The following is a 21,792-nucleotide window of genomic DNA, read 5'->3' on the forward strand; positions in this document are numbered from 1 at the left end:
AATCTGTAAGTATTATTCGAATCGGCCCAGCCATTCTTGAGTTATAGTGATTTGAAGTGCGCAAAGTTGGACTTTTGCTGGAAACAGAAATGAATGGGAGCGATGGGAGAATCGAGAACGACCGCACAGTCCGTACATGCAGCACAGTGTACAGTGCACACGCTTCGTCACTCGAACTGCGCGTTCGAAATTGCATACTTAGGTGTGCTGGCGCAGAACAAATTCGCTCGTAGAGGAAGACGAAAGCGTCTCACCGCCTTGTAATTTCACATGGCCAGTAGTTTTTCGACGCTGAAGACGATGGAATAGTCCGCGACGCTGCGACCCGACCAGAACAACCCGAAATTCATACCCTGAAAAAGCGCTGAGCGCAGAGCTCCTAAATGTTGTCGTATGGAAACGGGACTTCGGGTCTCAAGGGCACGAACATCTCCTCTCTCAGATAAAGCAATTCACTCGATGCGATATTCTACAATTTGACCTGGCCACGCCGAAATGCACTGCCATGTCGGATTCTCCCATCGGAAGTATAGAAACTTGTTTCCAAAAAATCAGCGTCTGGGTGCGAGGGAGTAAAGTCACTAATGTCGGCGCCTGCGATGGTGCCATGCCGGCATGCCAGCGTTGCGGCAGCATTGCAGCTCACGTGTGCACTGTGCGCTGCCCAGCGGGGAAAACCCGTCCAGAATGCACTTGACTCTTGAGTGTGTGTGACCATGGTGACTGTGAGGTGCGCAGACACATAACACCAAGAAAAGTACTCTTGATAACACTACAAGGTTATACTATAAATAATATTAGCGTTACGTTACTTGTAAGTAACAGCTCCATGTGTACACGTACACGCGCACACGCACACGCCCACGCACACATACACACAATCATACAAACCTCTGTCCTTGGTCAAGGCACGCATATACACACACGCACGCACACACTGTGACACACACGCACACAACCACACACACACACACACACACACACACCTTCGCCTTACCCCCAGTCACAGGCATGAATGGCTGGGGTAAGTCAGTCAGGTGACTGGCTAGGCTCTGTGCTGATTTGGAGATGGGAGATAAGCACGTCGCGTGCATGCAGAACTCTAGAGTCAGAGTGGCATCATCGTTGTGCAATCAGACACACGCGCACACAGCACAGATCAAAATGAGTTTTTCTCACATATGCACGCACGATTGATATCGATATCGATCCACCGGACCACGGCCACGATATCCACGATCTGTGGGTGCGTTGTCCGTGCATATGCATGCAAGTCAGGTGAAGGGCTTTTCAGAAAATTATTTGTCTTCTCTGACATCGTTATTTTTTCTCCACATGCATGCAGTAGATCAATCTACGCGTTGTATCTTTCTTCTCACAGCGAGCGTTCGCTGTCGATCTACGCTGTGGCCCAAGTCTTCTGCAGCCAGCCAACCCTGTTGACATGGTTGACGTGTTGTCATTTTGTCAATGTAGTGCTAGTGTGGAGACGCCGAGGCCACTACATTTCCTTTCTCATGAACGAGTGGGAAACAGGCTGTGCTCCCAACCTGATTACATGTCGATTATCATAATTCTTATTGTGTTTCTCTGAGGAGAACACGAATGTCGTGTCAGTAAGGTGCGGTACCATACTCCATAGAGCAATTAATTCTCTCGCTCACAAGCTGTACACACGCGGTTGGCATACATCCTCAGACCATACCAACTCAGGGAGAGCCGCTAGCGGTTTGGCCAATCGCCAGTGCTCGTGAATGCTGCTCAGCCGAACAATTGTTTCCTCGCTATTATTACTGCCTGGTATCGTTGCCAGAACCTGATCCCCACTGCGTACCGGGCATCCAGTGACTGCGTGCAGTGTGCAGTCCCCTGAATTCCACAGACGGAATCAAGCTTCTACCTTCACACACAGTTACAAAACACACAGGTGAGCGATTATTCCACTAAATTATTGTGATGACCAAAGAGCACATTCTGATAATATTATTGGTGTTCTGACATGTACCAGGAAATAGTTATCGGTTTTGACAAGGGAGACGAAAAGGGAAAATATGCTGTGAAAAGTGCCTCTTTAATTGAAAACACAAATTTCGTGTTGCGTTGTGGAATCTGCTCTGGACGTGAATGTGTATCTACGTAACGTTTATAACCTCCATATAGTTATGTATTTTATTTCAGCACTCGGCCAAGGTGTTCACCTAACGTTAGGGCAACTGCTTTGAGAACAACAACACGATTCATGGGTTTCTGCACAAAGTTCAAATTTCCACATCTGGACAGGGGGCATTTGGTATATTTGATGCTTTCCAGGATGCCAGCCTACGCATACATGTGTGTATGACTTGTGCTCTACAGGAGGCACTTCTAATATACGGTGCTTAGCAGTACAATGGCATGTACTTGCATACCATGGGGCTTTCTTTTATAGAGTATGTAATCTGCCAGTGACTCTTGTCATCATATTATTCGTAACTGCATTGGCCATTAATTAAACCTGCCACCCATTTTCACGTTTACATGTAGAAAGCCCAAACATTTAAAGTTCATGCGCAAGTAATCCGACATGTACATGTACGGTACATGTACATGATTTGTATGTACATGTATGAGTGCAATGTACATGAGTACACGTACACGTACATGTACAGACAGGAGAACGAGCAGTTTTTTTTCCGTAAGTCTGAGTTTCACGAACTGAATCGATCATCAGACGAAAATTGAACATGTATTGAGTATGTGGGGATAGATGTAACAGTTATAGGTGCATGTATGTATGTATGTATGTATGTATGTATGTATGTATGTATGTATGTATGTATGTATGTATGTATGTATGTATGTAAGTTGTTTGTGGGTGAATGGATGGACACACTTGTATGTACATATACATGTATGAATGCTTGTATCTGTGAAGAAATGGAATGGCCAGTGCCACTGGTTTGTCCGTGGCCATGTTGGACTCTGTAGCTAGAACATGTACAATGTCATGTACATGTGTGCAATGGAAATGTGTTACACTGTGATAATAAATATATTATGTAAGTCGAGCAAAGTGTTGTACAATTACGCTGGAGAGTGTTTGTTTGTTCTTACATCAGTACATGTATCGGTTGATGTGATTGTCCGCCATGAATTGTGTGGTGTTTGTTTATTTGTCAACCACCACTGAACTACATTGTGACTTTCTTCTGCACACAAGTACATGACTACTAACTTGTAGTTGCTGCTACTGGTAGTTTGCCGGTATGAGTGCCACAGTGCTAACTTCAGTCTGAAAATGGCATGCTCAACTGCTCAGATCTTCATGCTGCCTCAGCAGTCCCTGGAGGGAATTCCCCCTCTGAGAAACAGGCTGAGCCTCTTTGGGAAGCCATAGAACTGGCCAAAGTGCTGGTTGATTTGTTTTCAGCCGGTCCTGGACTTGTTCACTTTTGAAGTGGGCCTCTTGAGCACTTGAGGTAGCAAAGATTGACTTGCGCCATTAGTAGTGTGGCTTGAACAAGTTAATACTACTTTAGCTAAGTGATGTGTCAAACCATTGATTAATGACGGCACTTCTGGCAGAATTAATTAGGATCTTCAAATGAGCCTTCAAGTCGCCACACACTGAAGCTAGTGGTGGCCGGATACGCCATGTGCATAAGTGTATAAATTTATTGCGCTTTGTGCGTGATAAGTGGGCTGTACTCGGTGGAGACTATTGCCTATTGGTGCCCGTCCAGCAGGCTGTGTCCACTCCCATACTGCAGCACTTAGCATCAGGCAAGCATCTGTGCAGGTGATTACTGAGTGCATGGTGCTCTATTAGCTAACTACTAGCACTACTAGCACAGTGCTAACAGAACTGGTGCCTCAGTCATTACTTGTGCTGTGCCTTCAAGGCAATCCGGGGTCAAATCAGGCAAAGTAGTCAGACAGCCAATTATCTACGTGTACACTGTTCATGACTGTAGTGATAATGGTTTGCAGTAGCCAAGCATCCTGGCCTCATGCACTGGGACAGCGAAGTGCTCTCCTAGATCCCATGCTCCCTCTAGGTAAGGGTTAGTTGTTGCAGGGCAATCTTGGTCTAGTCTGGGACGGTCTATCATACATGCATCGTGCCAGTACCAACAAGTAAGAGTAGATCTGGCCCAAGCCGCAGCAGGAGTGGTGGTGATGGCCCTGATGGGTGGAGGAGGTAGTGAAGTTGAGCAGGAGTGGTGGTGATGGGTGGAGGAGGTAGTGAAGTAAAATAGTTGAGCAGGAGTAGCAGTTGAAAATGGAAATACATGTACTAGTATTCCACTGGCATCTCATCGCTCAGTCATCGCTCAGTCATCGCTCAGTCATCGCTCAGTCACTTCGCACAACTACCATAGTAGTTTGCTTGATATCCTCCTTCGTCTAGTACTTGTATTGCAGTCATGCAGAGAAGAATGGTCATGTCCGACCAATATAGATGTATGAGTACTCGTACATGATATTGACCAGGGCACTCAGGTACCATTTTCCGTGTGGTTGGAAAATGATCAGCACTCATCCTTGAGTAGTGCACCTGGTCGGGTTGGGAGACGGGGGGGGGGGGGGGTGATGTTTTAATCCGTACAGGGTATCTAGCTACATGCATGTCGGCTGCATGCAGTGTTCCGGCTGCATGCAGTGTTCCGGGTAGCCATGCGCCAGCTTAGGCGATTATTTTCTTGTTCAGTTCATGTCATGCGACACTGCCACTGATACTGATAGGGCAGTGGGAAAACAACATTCTTCTCGACATGTCCGCTGGCCATCAGATACGGGGAGATGACAGCTACTGGTGCCTTCCAGCACAGGTTCTACGTTCGTGTGACGATGATGCCTTGTTGACGTACTGCTGATGTTGTAGTGTGTGCACGGATATTGCTGTTTGGCCTGGGCTGGTTTTTTGCTGGCCTGCTGTGATCTGCTTCAATAATCCTACTTGAAATAGTACACTAACTTTCAACCTGTCTCCCCCCCCCCTCCCGTCTAGTCTGTCCCTTAGTTGACAAAGATGGGTTATTTTACAGTGAGCGTAGTCATGGTAGCAGTGTCATGTCAAAAGGTTTATAGAGACCACATGAAACCGTGTGAAAGAGGTCGTATCTATTGGTGCAGATCTGAAGCATGACTTGTACTGGTGTGAGAGTGAGTTAGGTCTGTTTTGGGAATGTACTAGCTACGTGCACATGCAGGTATGACTCATGTTTTCAAGGATGATCCTCTTACAGGCCACATGCATCTTTAGATTAGCGTGTTGTGCCACGTTCAAGTATTACAAAGGTACACGTCCATGCTGGCATATTCATAATGGAGTACAGTCAACTTCGCTAATAACGACTGCGGATATAACGACAATTCGCGAATAACGACAGAATGTTCATGCCCAGAGCATAGTCTCATCTAACTGTAATACATATAATGAGACTTCGGGTATAAGGACACTTTTCTGATGCCCCGCCGAGTGTCGTTACACGCAAAGTTGACTGTATTATGTACAAGGACTCACGTACCATAATCATACATGTATACAACTCCTTGTTCTTGACCTGCCCAGTACGCGAACCCGTCGAATTTTTTAAATTTTTTATACAAGCTCTGGTTGTACTGTTGGCATTTATGTCAGTCCGCCACGCCATGCTGTCCGTTTATCTGCACGAACCAAAGCTGTACACTGCAACAGTGAGTGGGATCACAGTGTGTACGTGTGTGTGTGTGGGGGGGGGGGGGGGGTGTTTGTGTGCACGTGAACGTGAATGTGTTTTAAAATTGTGCGCGTGCATCTCTCCGCAAGTGCAGTGTTCTGTTTCTTGTACATATATGTGAAGTGAGACTACAGTGTGTTGGCTGTGTTGGTGGTGTAGACCGACTTTTGCCATGAAGCTATATTATGTATATGACATTCGTACCCGAATTATCAACATGATTTGTGTTCATACACGGCGAAATATCAATATGTGTGCGTGGGCTGGATTGCAAGTCATTGTTTCTGTGCAGGGAAAGTTCGAGGTTCCTTCTTGCTCATTCTAGCCGATAGTGAATGGCAGGAGAAGTCACCGCTGTATTTGGCGAATGTCTCTGCAGCCACTCTGCCAGTCGTCCTTTGTTATCATCATGTGAGAATGTGGCTGCTTAACGTCAGCGAGTCTGTCAGCCCGCACCGTCATGTCTGCTATTGCTGTAGCTACGTTTTGCCTAAATGCGTCTGTGATGAAGAGAGAAGTGGTGGTGTTGACACCAGCTATTGACAAGGCCGTACGACGGGCGTAACCACTGGCGTCAGCCATTTCACCACACGCTTGTCTCTTGGCCGGTCACGAGTTCTCTGGGTTTCTTCCCTTATCAGCCGCAGCTGATCAAGCGCGCGTGCGTTCCAACCTTTTCGCCGACCACCGATATTTTTGAAACTAAGCGAAACGCTCAGTGCCGTTTAAAAAAAAGCAATGAAATGCCGTTGGAGGCGGTTGGGTTTGAATATCACCACACACAGATGCATGTGCGAAACAGTGCTTCCGAGGAAGCAAGCATAAACATTAACACTGGCTCTTGCCGGTGTTTGGTGCCGCCCAAAGAAACCTGTGTGCTTGTGTCGGTTGGTGCGGGCCCCGGCACATCCAGCATTGAAGGTACAGTCTACGTCACTCCGCATGGCCAACTTTCCACGTAACGGTATGCACTACACGGCTACATTAATCATGTTTTCCTGTTTATCATTTTCGTTGACGGGTTCGTCGAAAGCAGCGGCAGTGGTCTTCTTCGCGCACATCCACCACACTGTTGGTTTAGTTTTTTTAACTGTGGCCGGTGAAATGGCACGGAATTCCGACCAAGACCCTGCCCTTGTAATTACTAGTGTTTGTGCATGGCATATCCATGTAATTGTTCAGACGTCACTACTAGTACTAGTGTACTGGTGATGAATGCCAGTGACGCTGTGACTGATGCCCACGCTGATCTCATGAATTTTCCACTCTAGCTCTGGCCTGTTCAACACGTTCCTGACAAGTCACTTCTGAAAGAGGCTTTTCAAGTTCTGAACCATCCATGCAGCACTGAGTACTTCCTCGCTGTGCACCAGACCCCTGTACTGTGTTTCACTCACACACTCACACCACAGGCGAGTCTGGGCTAGTGCACAGCGAGCTTTCTTACTTCATATGGCCATCACTCATCCTCATTGGTGACTCACTGGTCCTTGTCCCACATCGGCATCGTCCGTCCAGGCTTAGTTTGTGCGCAACTGTGTTCACGATCGATCGCTTGCAGGTCAGTCGTAGCTAGCTGTGGCCGGAGGCCAGAGAACTGCGCTGACTCTGGGACTTGAGACGTTGAGATGTTGAGTCCTGGCCTGAGCTGACAGTCGACAGCACGTCAGCGCAGCGGGCCTGTTTCTGCCTGTTTGTTCGCGAGACGCACATGCAACGTCGTAGTCCTACTTCCACACGTGTATGTCCGCATTCCCACTGTGACTTGCAGTAAAGATCAACAGACTACACTGAGTGTCACAGGCTAGCCAGTTGTGTGCACTCCGTGGCTCAGTAATCCCCTGACCCTGTCTGCCGCCCTGCGCTGCATCAGTGCATGCATGCAGCGTCGCTCGTTTCGTCGCTGCTGCAGACTACAGTACAGTACAGCTGAAGAAACGAGCTTGTACATGTAGTACTTGTAGGTCTAGTACCGTGCGTGCGCCACTGCTGGCTGCACTTCTTTGGGTCGTAGACTGGGACCGAGCACGTAACGACAGTGTTGTTCTCAGCTGATCTTGTCGACTTGTTTTCAGCGCTATGTGCGCAGTGTAGCCGTTGTGGGCTTTCTTTGCTGGCCCTTTCTCGCCAGCAGACTTCGGAACTAGGAGTGCGTTAGTGCTAGCGTTTGGTAGCTGGTGGTGCGCGCCCAAGGGCTGGGTGAGGGAGAATAGCGGCTGGGTTCTCTGGCACGGTACGTGTTCCTTGGCGTTTGATGTCAATAGGATTTGTGTCGAAGTTTTCGAACCTGAGAACTATTTCCTCGGGCTGAGTACGTTGTGCCCTTGCGCGCTGTGGGCTTTCCTCTGGCTGTAAGAAGCGGAACAATTAGCATGCTGTTTGTCTGTGCTCTGCATGGTGTCTTGAGCTCAGCTGATGTTTTCAGTTGGATGAGCTTGACCGAGTTTGTGCGAGGAAGAAATTGGAAAAAAATATGTAATCAGTTTCACGCGGATCTTGTTGTTACATGTGTTTGTTATGTCCCCATGTCGGATTAGGCTGTGAGTTTCGGAGTGTTGCTCCCACGACTGTTGCGTTACAGTGAGGCCGGCACGGGCGAGCGATGTATGTAGGAGGTGTCTTGCCTGCGCCAACGTAGATGAGTTCCAACATCTGACCGTTCCGTGTGTGTGTTCTTTTGCCGTCTGTTTCTTTCTTTCACGGACACAGGTGCTTCGCCGCCGCTGCGATGGCGCAGGCGAATGAATTCGAGGTGTTCGAGCCCATACAACGACGGCGGAAGTCCCATGGCCATGGTCAACGAGGATCGCGGACCCGTGATTCGAACGGTGACTCGTACCCTCGTCTGGTTTGTCCTTCGGAGTACGGTGGAAAACCGGATCGAAAGGGGCGAGGAGGAGGCCATCGGCCACGAGATGGGAGCGGGCCATCAGACAGTACAACTCTGGACGCGAAGGATGTGGCCCGAGAGCAGGTCGACGTAGCTGTGGAGAGACTGAAGCAGCGGCGACGAAGTCCTGCCCTGGAAGAAGAGCGCTACCTGGAAGAGGTGAAGCCACTCAGCAGAAACGCAGCGAAAACCAGAAACGTATGGAGCGGGAAAGCTGCTGACTTGCACCAGCTGCAGAGCACAGCCACGGACAGCAACAAACAGCCAGCGCTGTCGGAGGCACCACCGATTCCACCCCGACAGCGCCAGCATCAGCTGCAGGAGGAGGATCACGCCGCCTCGTCCATGAGGCACTACCCTCCCGTGGAGAGGCCAAGCGATCGCCGCAGCAGCACCTCGGTGTGGAGCAGCGCCTCAAGTCGTCACAGCAGCGATAGTCTGGACTGTGAGCAACCACCGTCATTACCTTCACGTGCACTGCCGCCACAATCCAGTATAACTAGCAGTGCAACGAGCAGTTCGTCACTGTCATCCGCCTCTCCGCGAGTGGCGACGTCCAACGCCAGTATCTCCCGGTCCGTAGCAAGCACAGCGGCTGAGCCGTTGTGGAATTACCCCCGTCGGATAAGTACTCCATCGGCAGCCGGGTCGGACAGGTCCGTATCGCACACACGGTCACCATCACCCCGTGTGGCCCTGGACCCTCGGTATGACGTGCTGTGGAGACTGCGCAATGAGGCAAAGAATCAGCAGCAGCGTGAAGACCTGCAGCAGAATCGCCTAACAGACCCGGACCACCGTGTGGCTGCAGCGTACGACTCGGATTCATCATTACCGCCGGCTGAAGTGTACCTGCCTGATGCAGAGCAGCGCAACCAGGCATTCATGAGCCAATCGCACAGCAACGGAGAAGACGGTCCGCCACATGTCTCACTGCACAAGGTCATGAATGAGCTCTTGCAATGCCGTTTCTATTTTGGAAGTTTCAGTGGCCAAGAAGCGATGGACCTTCTATCCACCATGTCTGACTGCAGTTTCTTAGTACGTAACAGCGATGATAGCAGGTCACTATTTGCAGTTACGTATCGCACTGAAGGCAGGACTGGATCAACACGTATCCAGTACAGAGATGGACTGTTCTCGCTGAACTTTCAGGACACGCGGCTGCCCAAGTCTCCCAGCGTGGTGGATCTGATCAAGCGCTGCATGGCGAGATCGAAGCGTGAGCCTGTCTGTATGGTGTACATCAACGACAGGCAGCACATCGTGTATCTGCGGCGTCCGCTGATCATCCCCGACTACTCGCTGCAGCAGCTGGCCCGTCAGGCCGTGCACATGCACTACACACGCGCCGATCTGGAGCGACTGGAACTGTCCGGCTTCATGAAGCTGTACATGCTGTCATGCCCAGCCAGGCCTGAACCACGCCAAATCCAGGCTATTCGCGATGGCCAAAGCGCCTGGAGACTACGCAGTGACAACGGCGATGACGGAGAGGAGAGCGATGACGGTACCGAAGTCTGACCATGTTAAGTAGACAAACTGAACTGTGCTTCAACAGTGTGGTGCGTGCTTGTACCGATTCTCCGTCTTGCGATGTGTCAGTGACCCTTTCTCAAGTAGCATGCTGTCGTTGTCATAGTTGAGATCACAAACCCTGGTCAGTTCTGCCTGGTGTTTCATGCAGTGTTTCGTAGGTTTCTCTTTAACAATGTAGCTTGTATTTGACCTTTTCCCATTTTAGCTCTGGTTCCATCTCCATTTTACTTTGATTCGTTCCACGGTAGTTTTATATAGAGCCCCGGCCGTGAAGCGTCCAACAAGCGGTCTAGTTACTCCTTCCACTTTCCTTTGGTTATAGAGTATTCCCGGTACGATGTTCCATTCATTCTGTGTGTGCGCGCGCGCGCGTGCGTGTGTGCGTCTGCTTCTTTGTTGTTGTTTTTTTATGGGGTCCTGCAACACGCTTGCAGGTGCCATTATACTTTGAGGAGCCCTCAGCTCTATTTTCCAACCCATACACTTGATCGTCGCAGTAAAACCTGTATACTATTTTATCACCACCTAGTGTTTGTAGGGTTTTTTTGTCTTTGTCAAAACTCCTGTTGAGATGAGAGATTGGCGCAAGCTTTGCCAAATAATTTCTCAGTTGTGTTTCTACTTTATACTGACGGACTCTTCTTTGCACGACTCTGAGCTGTGGAAGGAGATTGAAATCATAACACTATGGGGATCATTGTTGTGTTGGTGCCATATGTGTGCGCGCGCGTGTGTGTCTGTCTGTGTGCGTGCGCGGAAAGTGACTGGTATGATGCGGCACAAGAACGGGGAGAGCGGAGGAAGTTGTCTCCTCGTCCTCCGCCAGAGCCAGCGAAGAGTTTTCAGTGCATGTGTGGACGAATATTTCGCCGGGCGGGTGACTTGAAGCGTCACTCCCCATATTGCTCAGCTCCCACGTTATCATCGCACTAGCGATGGGCGTCCAAGGTGTGTGTGTGTGTGTGTGTGTGTGTGTGTGTGTGTGTGTGTGTGTGCACGCGCTCGTGTATGGTATTTTTTTAACGAAACTTTTGTCCAGTAGAATCTCCTCCCCTTGACTGTTTTCTTCATCAGTGACGCCTGAGCCAAGTGCTAGCAGTGGGGCGGCGTGATATTTTACTGCTTTAGTGTGTGTGTGTGTGTGTGTGTGTGTGTGTGTGTGTGTGTGTGTGTGTGTGTGTGTGTGTGTGTGTGTGTGCCTGCGTACATTTTAAGACGGGGGGGGGGGCTTGTTTCCAGCGTGACTTTCAGACAGCAGGGTGTACCCATGTACTTGTATCACCATGGTTCCAACAACTGAGATCAGTCAAGTACTGCTACTACTACTAGTACGTAGTGTGGTCAGACTTGCTCCGCTCAGCGGCCATATCACTTATCACATTATCAGCATCAGCAAGAGTAAGAAATATTGGTGGAAGCATTATTATTTTATTATACTCTTGGTGTCAGATAGTATCTGCCGGACTGTTGTGACTTTTGAGCCTCCTGAGCATGACTCCCGTGAGGACTGTGTACATGTACCAGGTATACTGTTGTACAATCATACACACTGAGCACTGAGAGAAATCACAATGCCCAAATGCAGGAGGGATTTCCCCCCAGGCCCCAGCCTCTCTGACCACTCAAATCATGTTCCATCTACTTCCATCTACAGTGTAGTACTAAAATTAATAATAATACATTGTAGTACATAATTGTATTCTTCTCGACTAGACAGTAGACTGTTTCCGATTATTGCAGTGTACTAGTATGTAGGATTGTAGCCCAAATGCCCAAAGACTGCTTGAGCGGGCATTTACTCTTTCAAACTCACAATCACATTCTCCCCATCCCTGTGTCGGTGACACCCAAACAAAGGAAAGGGCCGCTCTGGTCCATTGATTGCACCATGTATGATGATGTGCCAGCGTGGCAACAGGCATTGATTACATAGCCAGCAAGTGAATTATTAGTTGTCTGAATGACTCATGCTGTATAAAAGGAATGGTGTCACGTCGATGAATTCACTGATTTTATCCACCGGTCACCTACAGCTAAGCTCCTTTTATAAAGTTATACAAGTAACAGTTACGGTTTGCTCCCCACTGACACTGTCTTTGGCATGGCCAGGGAGTCACACGAACCCGGTTTGTACGACGATTCCCTGGCCCCACTCCTTTCCCACCAAAGCCACACACCACAAACCACAAGCTGAGACAAAAAAAACTACTAACTAATACTTAGTACTTACTTCTACAGGTGTGTTATAGGGCCATTAGGGGGTCACACTCACAGGTGCACATACAATGATTATGTACATGAACATTGTTGTAGCTTCCGCAATGAGGCCAAGAGTCCATAACCCCGGGGTTATGGACTCTAGTCTTGATGAAACAGATATTACCTGGCGTAGATCTTGCTGTTGGTTTGTTTCATTCAGATGATCGTGTCCGCTAGAAATGCTGCAGAGTCAACGACTGACTACAGCAAGGGTCCATAACCCCTGCCCTGGGGTTATGGACCCTTGCTGCTACTACTACTAGTACTGTAGTAGTACTCTCCGGTCCCTCCACCCTTCTACGTTCTAGGCTACCTCTGGTCGTGTACTAGTATTAACATGTTGTTGTTGCTGCTGCTGCTGCTGCTGTTGCTGTTGTTGTTGTTGCTGTTGCTGTTGCTGTTGTTGTTGTTGTTGTTGTTGATGTTGCTGTTGCTGCTGCTGCTGCTGCTGTTGCTGCTGCTGTTGTTGTTGTTGTTGTTGTTTGAAACCTCTTATTTTGTTGTTGTTTGATTTCTTTATTCTCACGATGGCACCATCGCCAATAAGTTGTTGTTGCACTACTTTTCGAAGTGTCCACCTGGACTCCTCCTTGGTTTCCCTTTTCTCTCTAGTTCTTCTCTTGTACCTTCTTGCTATTTCACAGAAATGTGGGGCTTTGACTAAAACAAATCGACTTTTCGAAGTGCATGCATTCTCATTTTCGGAGCATACTGCGCACTTGCGATTTGGGGTCTGAAGAATTGCATCTAAAGTGCGCACTATTAGTACTCCGGCAAATACGGTATCAATATCTACATTGTACATGTACATGTGAATGTTTAGGTGCAATTGAGTCACAAACCTTACTCCTCTCCCAATGACATGAAAGGTATGGAACAGTCCGGAATTTAGTACACTAACGACATGTACATGTACATGTAAAAGGAAGTGGTAGAAGTAGATAGTCTACAACTAGAAGTGATGGCAGCATACAGGGAAGATCTACATGTAATTACATGTATGTCATGTACATGTAGCTTTATTCTCCTTTTTTAGTCGATATCATGTAATTAGGCAAATTAAATATTTGCCTGTTTGTTCTTCGACTCTAAAATAAACAAACAACGAACATGTACAATAGTCATGTAGATTGATGACCTGCACTGTAGCTGGTAGTTGTAGAAGAAACATCACATACAATCATCATGTTACTGCACATTCCTATTCTAAGACATGTACATGTAGGAAGCGCGGCATGGTACCGGTACTGTTTGTATGTTTGAAGAGACTGGGAAGAAATGGTAAGTTTTAGAAAGCATCTACTTCGAAGTAGAAGGGGAAGAGAGGAAGCAAAGAATGCCGAAAAGCGAAGTCCATGAAAGTTCAAGATCCATTCCCAGCGCCCATCACAAAAAAAGCTGATATTATAACTACATGTGGTACATGTACATGTATAATACAATAGCGAGAGTTCCCAGATTGCCTAGAGTACTCAACACCACATAACAAGGATGTAGCCACAAAGGCAGAAGAGAACAGAGACAACCGGCTACAATTGTAGGTCATTGTTGTAACGCTGCGTTTCATGCACATACATGTACTTCCAAGAAGTACTACTGTGACATAGCAAAGCTATCAAAGGCAATTATTTTAAAGGTTGTAGCCAGATGAATGAGATGATGTACAGATTATCAGTTGTCTGAGGATTGCCTTAGCCCTGCTACGTGCATGAAACGCAGCGTTACAGCAAGGACCTAGCCGGTTGTCTCTGTTCTCTTCTGTATTCTAATTACAATGACTATGAAGTCACACACATTCAACATAATATTGAAGTGCCACCCATGACTACAAACCCACAGAACATGTCAATATAGAATACGAAATTGGTCAACCTATGCCTATGGATATTGAAGGCGGTTGCATTGATAAAAGAGGCGACATCGGTCCGGATCTCTTCCGCAAATACGATGCCCCCCGCCAAGGATGCAGGTGATGGACCATCTCAGCGGATCGTGAAACTCAGATCTGGAACATGATCATCATAAAAAAAATTCATAATGATGCGCCGTGAAGTGCCAAAACAGGGAGTCGTGAAAACGATTTCTTTCACACCCCTCGAGAAAGAAAAAAATAGCCGGTGGATCTGTACAATCATGACAGATCCTGACATTGTGCATCGGCGATTCATGAATACTACCGGTATGGATGTCTACAGGATCTAGCTAGGACTCGCGATTTTTACGACTTTTCACGCGTGCGCATGGGTACGGCGCAGCCGGACACACTATTTTGACAGGACTACTTTTATAAGAGATTCCTACAATGCTGCGTGACATATTCCTGCAGTAACTAACTTTTTAGTAAAAATGGTTCGAGTAATTTTCGACAAAAGTGACCGACAACTCGATCAGCAATAGCTTGTTGTTAGGACTATCCTACTAATACTAGTGTCATTCCACTTCGTTTGACGATGGAGCTACATACATGTACGGGACTGTACTCATGGGTATATTGCAGTTTTTGCAGGAGAATTCGTTACACCGTTCTAGATAAAACCGAAGCGCGATGACTGTTGTCACTCAGGAGTCAGGTTCATGAGTTCACAACTCCTTGTGTTCAGTTGGCTGCTGACAGGACATGCTCCTGATTCAGTCCTGGCTCCGACGTGTAGGTCGACCCCGATACTGCTTAGCTTTCAAGCGTCGCGTCGGAACCCCGGCTTCGTGGTTTCTCTCCGGCAGGCTGTCGACAGTTCTATGTGTACGTAATAATGCGCGCAATGCAATGGCAATGTTGTGCTAGGCAGCGGAGTATAGCGCACATGGCTTCCAAACTGTGCAGGTTTCGGCGAAATCATCACCGCTCAAGGCTCTCGATGCTGGGAAAGTGGAATGGAAACACTCGGCAATGTTGACTCTGAGCACCCTGGATAAGCCGAGTGTCATTGCTGCCGTAACAAAGTTGCAACCATCAGCTACCGGTCAGGAGAGGTGCCTCCGTGTTTGACCTGTTGGGTGTTTTGTTGGGATACTTACCAGTGGTTCAATACGTCATTGTGTGCTGTAATGGCGCTTGTACCATATACATGTAGAACAATACTCAAGATCAAAGTGCTCTCTGCCACCATACAGCTGACTGAACTCCCCTGACCGAATAATGAATCTCATCCAAACTTGTGCTGGAACAGCACATTTGTAGCCAGCCGAAGGAGGTCGCTACTGACTACACAACAAGGCAGCCATCATCACCATTACGTCGAATGATGGGCGGCTATCGGAATGGTTAATCATCGGAACGCACCACATACAGCAGAGTATACACGCAACGCTAAGGTTAGTGTATGAGTGTCTGGCACATGTATATGTACTGTAGCGGACATTGAAATGCGTTGAGAAGTCAAGCAGTCACGGGGCGCTGGCCGTGCAGCCGCGAGCAGTGCTGGTCCATTTTTACAGTGTGTATGTGAACTACAGTGCATGTACGCGCTAGAAGCAGTTAGGGCACCAGCCCCGGGTCATCCCGACGGAATTCAATGTCCACGACGGTAGGATATTGAATTATTATTATAATAATTTCATCACTTCATGACACGTAACATGGCCAGCACAAGGAGGTGAGGGAATAGTTTTCCAATTCATTCCAATGTGATTTGTGACGGTTACGTTGCTGTGTGGCCGGTGAGCACTGCACCCACTGGCCACACCACAATCTTTAAAACGTCTTCCTACATATTTCGTTCTCTCCAAACGGCTGAGAGTTGACCAAGCTACGAAAGTTCAAAAAAAAATTGAAAATGTAGAATGTATCGATCATCCATGTTCGATGAAAGTATGTGCCACCCGTAAAGGGTTAACTAAGGTCTGTCAGGCTTGCGGGGCCATGACCAGACCACTTCATCTCAGGTCAGCATTGAGAGTCCAGAACTGTAACAGGGCTTTTTGGTACTGTTCAGAGAATCAGCCGCCTGAACAGCAACGCCCGACACATCGCCCACTCTCATCTGGTTGTTGGACGCATTATGCTGGTTATGATAGTTCAATCTCAAATCAGACGATGGGTGAGCTGCTGGAGGCTCGTGTGCTGGAGCGGACATGCCATGGCATGTCCGTTCCAGCACACGAGCCTCCAGCACTCCGTGACCCCACATTCCGGGGAACCTAACCAGGAGGCGCAGCAGGAGGCGCAGATGGCACATGAGCATCACCGACAATTGTAGTTCGAAGATCAGAATTGCCAAAATTTCGACAGCGATTATCTAGACCAGGGCCACAATTCTCACAGCACCTGCCCGCAGCAGCACAAGAGCAGGAGTGACAGGTGCCCCTGCTACATAAGCAACATGGCAGAGTGCCACGAACCTGCGACATCCCCGCTGCCGATCACCACCGGTGCACCGCATCCAGTTGACTAACGTGACAGTGCATACACGGGCACGGCCAGAAGAAGGCGCGAAGAGACGTGAGGTGTGAAGAGTACCTTGCACGTCAGTCGTCACAGGCCACGCGGGATAGCACCCAGCCGCAAAGCACAACACTGCAAGCCAGCTCATCCAAGGCCCAAGGCGAAGGCGCCGAAAACGACCCGAAACTACGGCACAATGGCCGGTTCGCCAGGTAACAAGAAACCAGCTGGAGGGAGGAATAGCGGACTGGGCAACTCCACAGCGTTGAAAACTACTGGAGCTGACTCCTGAAGCCTAGAAGAAAGTAATGAAGTAGGGTAATAACCGGTTGACTGGGATAGTGGATAAAAGAATTAGAAAAACTGCGGAGGAGCAAAATCTCCATCCGAGCGCTGCCAAATGTCCATTCCTCCTACATGTACGAGTACTTCATACATACATGCTACAGTCATGTATTATGTAGATATACCGTACATATAATAATATCCCTCATTGAGTAGTTCGCTCGAACTTGTAGCAGTTGAGCACTCTTGTATGGGGTATTGCCTTTGCTGTTTGCGTTATGCAGAGCTCGCTGATTGTCAGTTTTGAGCACTCTGGCAAGGTATGGTCAGGCCTACTTGTAGTTTAAATCTGGCTTTGGAAAATATAGTTTTCATTGCTACCAGGTTCGGCCTCATTTCCTCTCTGCGGCGCTGATGAGTCCACAAAGGACGACACAGTTCTGTCTGGAGATTGAGTATCCCTCATACACGTACATTGTACTTCTTAGGTAGGTGTCTGGTGATTTTCACGGTGTGTGGTGAAACTTCAGTACGGGCACGAATTACATAATTATTATACCCTTTCCCCTTTTTCCATCACCACACAGTCACCTCGAGGAACTACTGAACAACGATTTGCCCATCCACTTATTCATACGCACCGTTCCGTATGGTTCACCGGCGATCCACCACCTTGAAGAACCTGCTCACAAGGACGAAACCTCCGCCTCCATCCACCAAGGACCAATACGGTGTAGTCTATGCCCTGAACTGCGCCACCTGTGGAGCTGAGTACGTGGGAGAGACAGGAAGGCGGTTAAAAAAACGACTGGAGGAGCACCAAAGAGACGTCCACAACAGGAATGTAGACAATGGTGTAGCCAAACATGTCCTGGATACTGGACATGCAATTGATTGGGCGAATCCCATCATCCTTCGCCGAATACCCCAACTTGCATTACGCAAGTACACAGAGGCATTCCTGATCAAAGGAAGACAGCCAAGTATAAACCTTGACGCTGGAATAACGTACACATACGAATGGCTGTGACACTAAGGAAGAACACTCCTTTCCTGGCATGCCCCCTGACCAACACACACTCGCAATGATACACTCACCAACCTCAAAAAACCCTATTCCACATACATGTATGTCACGAAAATATAATTATAATTCACACATAATTTACATATAAATACATACAACTACATTATAACCTACGTAATTATGAGTGCAATAAAGAGTATAATAGATGCAGACATGGCCTGACAACAACGAGTTAATGGAATTTTATAATTACATATAATATTCACTGGCTCTAGTACAAGTTACACACACTTACATATAATTACATGATTAGGTAACATTGCCGTTAGTCTAGGTCATCCGTCATAATAATAACATAAATCAATGGTAATTCCCGGTCTATATTTTCCACATAATTACATGCAATTTCCTTACATTACGAGAATACAACACTCCATCAAAAACCTCCCCCCCCCCCCCTCTCTTTTTGTCTATTCTTCCCAATTGGTCCAATTTTCTTCTTCCTTCTTACCCAATCATACCACCTAATCACAACTATTCAATTGCGTCACTATGTCGACTGAAAATTTCAACCTTCCTAAAAAATAAATAAAGATACCTCTTCCATAGACTGAAAATCAAGTCTGAATAAATCCGCAACAATTTTCACTTGCAATTTCCTTCACGCAGTTCTTCCCATGGCCACAGACAATAGGGGTGAATCTACCACAAGGACAGCTCACCAACCACATTCACCCTCCACAAGGACACCACTGATAAAATTGAGCCAGCCACGGAAGATTCCTCCATGTATCAGTATCAGTACTACAGAGGACTACAACCACTCACAAGTAACAGTTAGTTACCAGCACTGGATCCATCTACAACCTTCTTTTGTTCCGAACAGCACAGCGCTCAGCATGCAGTACCACACGCGGGCAGATTACAGCATCCATTGGCCTAGAAGGTTGCAACAGGCGCGCCAATATTTACTGCACTCTGCAGATCTCGCTATACACAACAGGCACACACGACCGCCGGCCCGATCGAGCCGTTTTGCTCGGAGATCATTTTTCGATCTTCACAAAAAATAATTAATTCAACACACACGGTTTAAAGGGGAAGTTAAGGCAAAAATCAAAATTTCACCAGTTGTAGTCTTCGGGGTGCTGAGTCGAATGGTCTTGGTCCGAGACAGCTGAGACGCTCCCTTCCTACTTTAATCCCAATCGAACTCGCGCACTTCCACCGAAACTGGGTGACTGCGCCCTACGAGATGGGGATTTGTATGCAAAATGTCACTAAAAGCGCCGTTTCGTTCTTATAAAAGCACGGATGACCGCGATTGGCCCATATGTTGTAGTCTTTTGGACGCTGAGTCGACTGGTTTTGGTCCGAAAAGGCTGCGATGCAGCGTTCCTCCTTTATTCCCAATCGAACATGGTTGAACAAGTGGTCACGTGCTCCTGGGTGCCCAAATCACCTGGTCACCACGCCGGTAGGCGACAACTTTCACACCAAGGTTCAACTCGAGTGACAGGACTGCACCCAAAAAAGGTCAAAACAGGCTGTAAGTTGTACCCTGCAGGCACGGTGACCAGGTGACTGGTGTACGCAGGAACACGTGACCGCTTGTTCAACCATGTTCGATTGGGAATTAGGGGCGAACTCTGTATCGCAGCCTTTTCGGACCAAAACCAGTCGACTCAGCGTCCAAAAGACTACAACATATGGGCCAATGGCGGTCATCCGTGCTTTTATAAGAACGAAATGGCGCTTTTAGTGACATTTTGCATACAAATCCCCATCTCGTAGGGCGCAGTCACCCAGTTTCGGTGGAAGTGCGCGAGTTCGATTGGGATTCAAATAGGAATGGAGCGTCTCAGCTTTCTCGGACCAAGACCATTCGACTCAGCACCCCGAAGACTACAACTGGTGAAATTTTGATTTTTGCCTTAACTTCCCCTTTAACGTTTACGCGGTACGGACTCGTACTCGGACCTGGGCACCACAAAGTTAGGCACAAACCCAGATCACCGGAGACCGCACACTCACCTCACCGTGCACCATATCCAAAACAAGCGGTATGCACAACACCCCGGTCAAATACTGACCCCAACGGCGGGGGATGCAACGCACAATCGCGAAAGAAGCAAGTCCGCAAGTACGACTCGTACTTAACTGTACTTGTCGGAACGACGAGGACGACAAACGCTCCGGAGCACCACGCGCGCCGACATCACCGCACGCAGATCTACGCGCGATCCCCCGCGCGACCTACGACATCACGCAAGATCGACGTCTCCAGAGCACAATTCGCGAAGACAACAAGAAGCCATCACGTCGCGTCCGACTACACTCCACATATCTTCCTCAGCCTACGTTCACCTTCCACGTCGACGACCATCTTACCAGCTCCTCGGACAACCTGGAGAGATCTCACGGTAAGTCCAAAGTCAACACGTCTCTCTCAGAGACCCACCAATGAGACTTCTATTCTCCTGCGATACACCAATGACCGCCGTCCTGTCTGTGTGTTTTATAGCTCCGTCCACCTGACAGAAGACTCAGCCCACGCCACGAGGACCGTGATACAACACTAACCCCTTTATCAATAATCAATTAGTAAACAATCCTCGTTTCAACCAGGGAGTAGTACAATTGTACTACTCCCTGGTTTCAACAAAGGATTAATACCGGAGAACCCAGCCCCCTAGGGGACGCACAATCAATTAACTACGAGTGAACCCAAGACTGTCCAGCGCAACATCCGAGGTAAGCAATGCTGACTCCGACATTCGATCCCAAAACCAGCGTACCTCATCTGAACAACATCCTAGGCACTGCACTTTGAACAACACGAAGGAGAACAACAACAACAACAACAACAACAACAACAACAACGACAACAACAACAACAACAACTACAACAACATCAACGTCATCAACACCCAGACCACAACACCAACGTGCAGACGGGGTGTTCTGACGTGGTGAAGGCCTACCCATGGCCTCGTGGGGACATCACCAACCTCGTCGGCAGCGAGCACCTTCTCACAACAGTTGTCATGGTGATGACTATGACTGTTACAGCTAGCTGACGAGCTGAGAGAAGGACGCCATGAGCAGAAGTTGGAAAAAGACAAAAAAGAAAAGAACAAAAGAAAGATAAATGACAAATTACAGAGAAAGACAAGAAGATAACAACATTACAATCACAAAATCCTTTCCAGACGTGATCCCTACAGCGGCAGCAACGCGACAACGTGAACAATACTGCGGCGGCAACACAACGACATCTACAACACAAAAATAGATTTTTTTTTTAATCCTACCAACCCGTGGGGCGCGTTTGGTTGGTACGAACTAGAACAGGATTCACAAAAACAGTGCGTTTGGTTGGGACTGCACCTGTTCTGGGTCGGCCAGAACATGTTCTGCTTACTCCGGCCTCGAGGTCGGAGCAGACCGAGAAGCAGTTTCACTTTTTCACAGTGAAACCTGGCGGGAACATCGATTTTGGTCCCAAATGATCACGTGCATACGCTTTTGGGTTGGATTCGTTGTACCGTACAAAGTGACCATGGTGACCCATACGCATTTTGAAGAATGCACCAAGTTTGGCACATTTTTCACAAAAATGTGCTCTGTTTCTGGAGTACCATTTGGTTGACATGAGGCTGCTCCATGTGCACCAGCTGTTCGATCCTGTTCTAGATCGTACCAACCA

The 21,792-nt window shown here is 48.0% G+C and overlaps 1 protein-coding gene across 2 annotated transcripts; it reads left to right on the forward strand.

Annotated features, from left to right (window-relative positions):
* Positions 1-1,427: 1,427 nt before the first annotated feature.
* On the forward strand, positions 1,428-10,814 carry LOC135810264 (uncharacterized). Of its 2 annotated transcripts, none has more exons than XM_065323745.1 (2): positions 1,428-1,927; positions 8,412-10,814. In XM_065323745.1, exon 2 carries the CDS (start codon positions 8,431-8,433, stop codon positions 10,114-10,116), a length of 1,686 nt encoding a protein of 561 aa, XP_065179817.1. In that variant the 5' UTR covers positions 1,428-1,927; positions 8,412-8,430; the 3' UTR covers positions 10,117-10,814. The 2 variants fall into 2 exon arrangements, with proteins under 2 accessions (XP_065179817.1, XP_065179816.1); XM_065323744.1 differs by lacking the exon at positions 1,428-1,927 and adding an exon at positions 7,686-7,935.
* The last annotated feature ends 10,978 nt before the right edge of the window (positions 10,815-21,792 follow it).

Source organism: Sycon ciliatum, chromosome 2 (genome assembly GCF_964019385.1).
Source record: "Sycon ciliatum chromosome 2, ocSycCili1.1, whole genome shotgun sequence".
Taxonomy (NCBI): domain Eukaryota; kingdom Metazoa; phylum Porifera; class Calcarea; order Leucosolenida; family Sycettidae; genus Sycon; species Sycon ciliatum.

Bases quoted from the DNA above. Each gene is read 5' to 3' on its own strand.
- LOC135810264 (XM_065323745.1), top strand. From the start codon at position 8,431: ATGGCGCAGGCGAATGAATTCGAGGTGTTCGAGCCCATACAACGACGG.